Source organism: Asterias rubens, chromosome 9 (genome assembly GCF_902459465.1).
Source record: "Asterias rubens chromosome 9, eAstRub1.3, whole genome shotgun sequence".
Taxonomy (NCBI): Eukaryota; Metazoa; Echinodermata; class Asteroidea; order Forcipulatida; family Asteriidae; genus Asterias; species Asterias rubens.
In genome coordinates, this window is record NC_047070.1 from 3,621,410 (window position 1) to 3,630,282 (window position 8,873).

The window sequence follows — 8,873 nt, forward strand, 5'->3', positions numbered from 1 at the left end:
AGTTTAACATGCCTAATTGGACACGGCTCATTAGTTGTATTCTTCGAAGACTTCGGAGGTCGTTTCAGAACTTAAAGTTTCGGTCACAATACAATTCTTTTGAACGATGAAGCGGGTAACTTTTTGTGGTTGAAAATTACACAAACGAATAGTCCCCTTGCAATGGTCGCCATCTTTGGTGACTAAGGCACGTGTGCGAGGATATCCTGGGCCGAGTCGAGTCGTGCGCAGCGGACACACGCCTGCACTTTTCCCAATATTCCAAAGTATGAGCAAGTTCGGGTGAGCGACTTGACCTGACCAGAGCCGTATATATTGGAAACCAGAAACTGTGACGTACTCTCGAGTTGACCATCAACTGTGACCTTTACTCTCAATCTCCCTGTGCTCTATGGTTTCTGGTTAGTCTAGTTGGTCTAGTCAAGTCTAGTCGCCAGCCGAACTTGCCCTATGGTGGTCATTGACGTCATTTGCAGTGCAATACTGATCTCTAGCAGAATAATAGAGATGGTTGCGACTAGACATGACTATACCAACTATGACTAAACCATAAACCATCAGAGATACCACCTCACTGCATACATTCAAGACACTCCTGAAAGCTCACCTGTTTTAGGAGGAGTGTCATCAATAACATTTCTCCTGTCTGTGCCCATACATCAGCGCCTCAGAGCAAACTTTTGATTTTGGCGCTTTATACATTTCTTTTGGTGGATTGAATGATTGATTGATTGATTGATTGATTGATTGATTGGTTGATTGATTGAATGGGCATGGGCAATATGGTCAATTCGAAAGCTACGTCACTTCTCGTCAGTCTAATCCGTCTAGTCGCGGCACCCAAACTTCCTACATGATATACCATAATTATTTTGTAGTGCTCAACTCCTTCTTGAGCTCTGTGAAGTTTGGCCCAGAATATACCTGTTTTTATAGTCTCAAAGGGAAAATATTATGAAACCAACACATTTTATTAATAGAAATATATAATTTTATTCACATTGATGGCTCATTAATACACAAATTAATTTTGGCATTACTGCATGAGGTTATGTTATCCATGTAAGAGGGGAAAATGTTCTATTTTTTTCTTTTGAAAATAACTGTTGCACCAGTATCACGAAAATAAACACAGAAATTTACACAGTGAAGGTCACAATGTGGAAACAACAGAGTTCAATCATAATTAATTCCAAAGTGCAAGCGAAAAATAATAGATACAAATTTTCAAACGTTTCGTTTGTGAGCGAAAAATCAACACTTATGAATTGCAAGCAATGTTGGTCTTAAGTGCAAATCCATCTTAGTAGAGAGTTGTAAACCATTAGTCTTTTTGTAAACCTTATAACTTCTGGCAAATAAAAACAAATTCCTTGGTAAAACGAACAAACTTTATTTGTTGTGTACTATAGAACTTACTGCACTACAATAACTGGGGTGTTAAATTAATTCCTGCTGGTATATAAATGAAAACACCAACATATTGTTATTTATCCCCATTATATCGTTGGTGAAATAAACACCGTGTCGGTGTTGTCACATAATACCAAGAGAATCAGTTTAACACCCAGTTTTTGCAGATAGTAGAACACCAAATCGCGAAAAGCTGAGGAACGTTTAGCACAAACATGGTGTGAACTAACATAAACATTATCCATACATAAACATGTTGGGTACGAACAAAGAAAGCAACGAATAACTTTATATCTATTTGTTGGTGTTCTAGATCAACAAGAAACGACATAAACTTCAATTTGAGTGCACACTAAATAGGCACCAGTTTAGTGAAAGTAAAGCTCATAATATTGCAACAATAAATATTTTAAAGTAGATAATTTAAAAAGGGACGAGATGAGAAATGATGTTTGGTTCGTCAGCAAGCGACCTGTGTTTCTAAAATAAATAAACAAAAACGTACAAATAAATTAATGTAAGTGTGTCGTGCTTTAACCTTTGGTACACATCACATTTGGTACCTGAACACCAAAGTCAACTAGTGAGGAACGCCGTTCTGGGTGCTAATGACAGCCAAATTGTCGTGCTTTAAAAGTTAGGTATAAGAACATCACAATTGCAAACAAATTATAGTCTTTCCATTAACACGTTTGGTACCTGAACACCATTAGTGCACGAACAGTGGAGAACATCATAAAAGTTAGGTATAAGAACATCACAATTGCAAACAAATTATAGTCTTTCCATTAACACGTTTGGTACCTGAACACCATTAGTGCACGAACAGTGGAGAACATCATACTGAAACTTGACTGGGTACTGAAACACCGAATTGCCATCAAAAAGGAATATCATTCACAAACTTGTTTTTTGGTAATAGAACACCACAAATTAATGAAAAGCGTCATCATACAAACTTGTTGGTTAATAAAACACCAGATTTTCAAACCAAAAAGGGTATTTCATACTTTGTTTTGTTTTGCATTATTAAGAACACCAAAAACAAGGCAAACTAATGACGAACGTCATACACAAGCACGTGGAACACTAGACATTGAAAACAATTAAGAAACCAGTATACACTAATTAGTTTAGTTGGTACCCGAGCACCCTTTTGAAACTTTGAATACTCACTTGACGCCATAAAAACGACATTTTTTTCGTCATACTTTTACTGGAATGGAATAGACTTTTGAAGCTTTGCATGTGGTAGAAAGTTAGAATCAACTAGAAACTAGTAAACTTGCGGGTAAACCTTTTGGACATCTCTTTTTGGAAAATTGTCCTCTGTGCTCCAGTGTTGGGCTCCACCAGTAATTTTCAAATCGTACCCTTACGGTACCGCCCAGTCCGTCTATAGCACAGATATAAAGAACCTTTAAAGGTTCTTTATGTCTGTGGTCTGTAGCCATTTCATCAGATAGCGCCCTCTTTTGATTCAACTTATCAAATGTATTAGAAGATACACTTTTTTGGCCGCCAATATTCATCTCCTATTGTTTTACCATTAATTATAATCACGCCATGACCGCCGCAGCCTGCTGCCCGCTCAGCCTCCGCCTGTGTATTCTCATATGACGGTTCAGGTTACCAGACTGGCTGAATGGACGGTAGCAGACGATGCATTGGTAGGGTTTCTCCCCAGTGTGGATGCGTCGGTGGTTGCTCAGGGTCGAGCTGTCTGAGAAGGATTTCGAGCAGTAGTTACAGGAGTACGGTCGCTCCCCGGTGTGCGTGCGCATGTGTGTCTTGACTGAAGAGCTCTGTATTGGAAAACAAGATTATACACTTTTAGTAAAATAATGTCTCTGTAACTTTCATGGTAAATCTTAATTACCTGTTTACTGCAGGGTGGTATCAAAATTGTGATTGGATAATAGTCAACTTGTGAGGTTTATAATAATACAAAATTGTGGACTGGTATAACCAGTGTGGTCCTTTAAAGGCAGTGGACACTATTTGTAGTTACTCAAAATAATTATTAGCATAAACCTTTCTTGGTGATGAGTAATGGGGAGAGGTTGATGGTATAAAACATTGTGAAAAAAGGCTCCCTCTGAAGTGCCATAGTTTTCGAGAAAGAAGTTATTTTCCATGAATTTGATTTCGAGACCTCAGATTTAGAACTTGACGTCCCGAAATCAACCATCTAAACGCACACAACTTCGTGTGACAAGGGTGTTTTTCTTTCATTATTATCTCGCAACTTCGATGACCGATTGAGCTCAAATTTTCACAGGTTTGTTATTATTTTTGTGCATAGGTTGAGATACACCAATTGTGAAGGCTAGTCTTTGACAATTACCAATAGTGTCCACTGCCTTTAATGGCAAACAGCATAAATCGAAAAATTCTGAACATTTACGGTTTTTTTTTGTTTTAATTTTATATTATTGCAATGTCGTTTGGGAAACAAAAATTCGCGACCCGGGGAAGCTAATCGAACGCACCCAATGTTGCCGTGTGTTACTCACCTGAGAAAAACTCCTACTGCACACCGTACACTTGAACGGTTTCTCTCCACTGTGGATGCGCATGTGCGCAGTGAGGTTAGCAGCTTGCGAGAAGTTCTTCCCGCACAGTTGACAGAGGTACGGCTTGTCTCCGTAGTGGCACCGTATGTGAGTACGCAGACTACTCGGGCGGGTGCACGCCTTGCCGCAGATGCGACACTGGTGGTTCTGGTTGGTGGCAGGTTGGGTCTTTTGTTTCTGTAGATTGTTGTTTACGGTAAGGGTGTCCTCAGTGGCTCGCCATGCGATGGCTTTCTGGGCTGGAGTAGTAGCAGCGATGTAGGGTTGTGGACCGAGGGTTGGTGGTTGTTGTGGTGCGTTCAGGCTCCCTCTACTGCTCGTGAATTCATTGGAATGGCCGCCACCACTGGAATGGCCACCGGCGCTGGATCTGAAAACATAAGAGAGGATGCAGTTTGCATTATTGACCAATACAAATATCTCTCCATTGAGTGGGGTGGATGAAAGCTTCCAGCATGAGTGGTAGGACTATCGCTCTCATGATCAGAACTTTCAGAAGCAATTAAGCACAAACAGCGCCCTCTTGGGGTCAGGGGCCTATGCGAATGGAATGCAGGAAAACTTGCAATGTATAGTAGCAACCCAATGTACTAAAAAAGAATTCAAAACATTATGTGGTTGAACTTTTATTGCTCCGTGCACCATGCATGGTGGAATCAAAAGTCCACACCACAGTCACTGGTTACTCGTCAACTCACCTCACGAAGAAACGATCACTTTCGCTGGTCCCATTCCCTCCTGGTTTGTTATACGGTGACATGTGCGTTGTATTCAGTAACCCAGTAGCCTGGTAGCCGTCGGACGAGTGGTACCCACTCGATCTGAGCTCTTCTGTATCCGACGAAGATTCGTTGGCAGCCTTTGCCGATATAGCGTAGCCCTCATAAGGTGAAGTGCTGTACATCCGGGAGATGTCCTGATGGCGCCAGAAATTTGTTGGGGCAACGTCTTTAACTTCATGCTATACCAAACGGGGAAATAAAAGTTTTTGGTTTACATCAGAACGGACGTTTTTCTTAGATTCAATGATTCCATTTAAAGGCAGTGGACACTATTGGTAGTTACTCAAAATAATTATTAGCATAAAACCTTTCTTGGTAACGAGTAATGGGTAGAGGTTGATAGTATAAAACATGATGAGAAACGGCTCCCTAGCCCTCTGAAGTAATGTAGTTTTCCGATTGAGCTCAAATTTTCACAGGTTTGTTATTTTATGCCTATGTTGAGATACACCAAGGGAGAATACATGTCTTTGACAGTTTCCAATATAGTCCAGTGTCTTTAAAATAAAAATGGTATCGAGGAAGTCAGAGTAACTTTAAGTATTTTTTAGAAGGTTTGCATGGTTGGGATAAACAGGAAGAAACTATGAGCAACAAATAGTTAACTTGTTGGTACAACCACGTGTAAATCTCTCTCGTGGGAGTATTGACTCTGAAAAGAGCCGGTGTCCAATAGGAATTCTTTCCGCCTGAGATTCGGTCCCTATACGGGAAATTAACGTTGAATGTAAGAGGATGATTCAAAAGAGGGCGCTATCAAAAGAAGTTTGTACACGCACAGGGTGCGTTCGTTTAGCTTCCATGGATCGACCCCGGTATGCCCCGGTACGTTCGAATAGCTTTGACGGGCTCACCTGGGTCAGCCCCCAGTGCCCTGGGCCCAATTTCATAGAGCTGCTTAACGGTAAGCAAATTTTTTCGCTTAACGTAGCAAAAATAATTGCTAAACGAACACGAGCTTTAGCACGTAAACAATCTGCGCGCGGAGATTTTAGATCGTTTGCTTAAGCAAAACAGAAGAAGGCAGTGTATTTTGCACTGTGTGCATGGCCTAGGGCTGCTTGACGGTAAGCAAACATGTTGGCTTAACGTAGCAACAAAAATTGCTTAAGCGTAAACCTATTTCACCAGCGGTTGCTAGCTTAAGCACGTAAACAAACTGCGCGCACAACATTTTAGATCGTTTGCTTAAGCGAAAAAGAAGAAGGTGCTGACAAAATGGCGGGCGAAATAAATGCGGAGTGCACTCGAGTGGCGATAAAAAAAATCATCACCTTCTGTGTCTGATATGTATTATTTGTAATGGTTCAAAGTGCCCCTCGAAAGGTTTACACACTAACTTGAAAGTAAACAAGAAGATAATACATTGTACAGCATGATTCTGAAGCATTTTAGACACTCGTTTATTCGCTACACCTACCATACAAACGCACGTACAATCACCGCGGTGCCGGCACAATAACATCGTTTGTAATGAGTGTTGCACTATGCGCTGTGTGAATAGGGTGCTTAAGCAAAATAGAGGCTTTAAGGACCTTTTTGTTTGCTTACCTATGTAAGCAAAAAACCTTGCTTAGGAAAGGGTATGAAATGAAAAATTTGCTAGGTGCGCCCGTTAAGCACAAAATCGACCGTTACGGGACGCAGCACCTTGAAACTGGGCCCGGCGCTTAAACAGTGTGCTTAAGCAATGGGGCTTTAAGGACCCTTTTTGCTTGCTTGCCTCGCCGTTTTAAGCAAAAAACCTTGCTTAAGCAAGGCTATGAAATGAAAAACTTGCTAGGTGCACCCGTTTTAAGCACAAAATCGACCGTTAAGCAGCTCTATGAAATTGGACCCTGCTTGTGGAGTGGGTCACTTGGGGTGACCTGAGGTGCATGCCGTCACCACGAGAGGGCGAGTGTGATCGTTCGATTAGCTCTTGTCGGGGGCTCACCCGAGTGAGCACCGCGGGGTACACCCAGGGAAGCTTAACGAACGCACCCGTACAGTTTGCCATATGGCGGGGTGGGGGGGGGGGGGTCGACACCGAATCTCCGAGGATGATACTTGCCACACCGGTTTGGTATCGACGTTTCGAAAAGTTTACTCTACTCGTATTCAGGAGAAACTTTCAAAAGAGTAATTTGTATGCGTTTTAGTGAAACTCTGCAAACAAACAATGGGATGTTGTACAGTTCACTTCACTTCGCTTCACTTTATTTTCCACACTTTTATGAATAATATAAAATATAGAATATCTGGAAATGGGAAGTCGCGAAGGGGTTCTTAAAAACCCTTGTCGAGTATAGGGGCCCGGACCCAGAAGAGGCCCATCGCCGTAACATTCATGTAAATCTTTAATAAGTCTCTGGACACTTTTGGTAATTGTCAAAGCACAAAACTTTGTGTGACAAGGTGTTTTTTCTTTCATTATTATCTCGCAACTTCGACGACAAATTGAGCTCAAATTTTCACAGGTTTGTTATTTTATTTTAATGCATATGTTGAGATTCACCAAGTGAGAAGAATGGTCTTTGACAATTCTTAATAGGGTCCAGGGTCTTTAACAAGTTGGTTTTTATGCTAGCAATTATTTTGAGTGATTACCAATGGCGTCCACGAGTACAACGAGCGGCGAACGCGTGGATCGTATGAGAGAATTTGGTGTGGCACAAGCAGTGTGACCTGCTTACAGCTGTACGCATGAATACGTGTAAAGATGGGGCAAGAGAATGTGACTAAACAGAAAAGAATCGTAATAATAAACAATTTGGGGTCACTGAGAGAACTACAGTACTCGCCAGGGTACTCGCGGCTGTATTTTTGTCTGGCTACGTCACCCGGAAAACTGAACACGCCGGAAAGCTTAAACCGTTCCAACAACGTGGTGAAATATCCGGCTACGTCATCCGGAAAACTGAACACGGCGGAATACTGAAACCGCCACACCGGTGTTCCTGGCTGTGGCTGCAAGTTGATTTTAGCTGTAAAAACTATTGATAAAGTACTTACCATTTCCCTTCCGGAGTCCGATCCCAGCGCGTTTCGCATAACCGAGGACGCAGTCCTCGACCGTGATGACTGATGTTCCGCCCCGCCCGATTTCTCCTCGATGAACGGTGTCAACTCGTCATACATCAATCCCTTCATGGACTGACCACTGTCCCGGCCACGGAGCTGCATCGACGGGTTTGAACTAACGAGTGTCGGGTTCAGGTGCACCACCGATGCCCGCTTCATGGATAGGAGGGCATCGGCTGCGTCACTGTCGGCAACCTTAAAATGCTCTCCACCCTGTCGGAGCTTGGGATCCCACTGAGGTTCCAGGCTAATAAGGGAAAGGAAAAGACGATGTTTAGAATGAGTGGTGGATTTCACATAGAGTAAAAGACTCTATTAGTCTTATCTCGAGTTAAGACGAGTTACTCAGCCTTCCTAACTCGCGAGTTAGTTGCAAGAGAGCTGTTTCGCTACCACCGCGACAAACATTTAGAGACATGTCCTCTGCCAAACAAACTTACCTATACCAGTCGCGGTCCATCTGTTGTGGAGTTTGCATCACCAAGCGATTCTGCGAAGACATGGGTGGTTGAAACGTCTGTAACCCTGTCAGCGTCTTAGTCGTGGGCTTGGCCGCCGTTGCTAGCGACCCCATCTCGTGATGGGTGTTAGGAGCGGACGCCACCAATGTGGTCTCCCTTTTGCCGATAGTGACGCTCCCATTCACGTCTGAATCCCCGCTCCATTGAGACCCTCCGGAGAACTCCGGATCTGTTGAGTTGACCACGCTGGAAGGTGTAAACTCGCGAGGCTGGTTGCCCTGGTACGACCCGCCGAGGATGTAGTTACTTGACTGAAAGGTATGGTGGTGCACGGAGTGGAGAGCGTTCCACAGCTCGGTATAGCTCAGCCCTGACATATTGTGGTATGATGGAGCGTGTGTGTCCATAGCAAAACTTTACGTTTCAAAAAAAAGGAGATAAAGACATGAAATTAGCAACAATCTTAAATAATTGGATTGCCAAGGAATGACTTGATGAATATATACACTTATTATTACTACTACGGTATGGACCCTTGCATGCCATCAAAACTGGCCCTCACTGAAGGCAACGGTTGT

General features: G+C 42.7%; 1 protein-coding gene across 1 annotated transcript; it reads right to left on the bottom strand.

Annotated features, from left to right (window-relative positions):
• Window positions 1-2,972: 2,972 nt before the first annotated feature.
• Window positions 2,973-8,672, bottom strand: LOC117294679 (zinc finger and SCAN domain-containing protein 21-like). Its single transcript, XM_033777187.1, has 5 exons — window positions 8,275-8,672; window positions 7,766-8,081; window positions 4,688-4,950; window positions 3,930-4,359; window positions 2,973-3,218 (listed from the first exon to the last, which is right to left on the bottom strand). Exons 1-5 carry the CDS (start codon window positions 8,670-8,672, stop codon window positions 2,973-2,975), a joined length of 1,653 nt encoding a protein of 550 aa, XP_033633078.1.
• Between the last annotated feature and the right edge of the window lie 201 nt (window positions 8,673-8,873).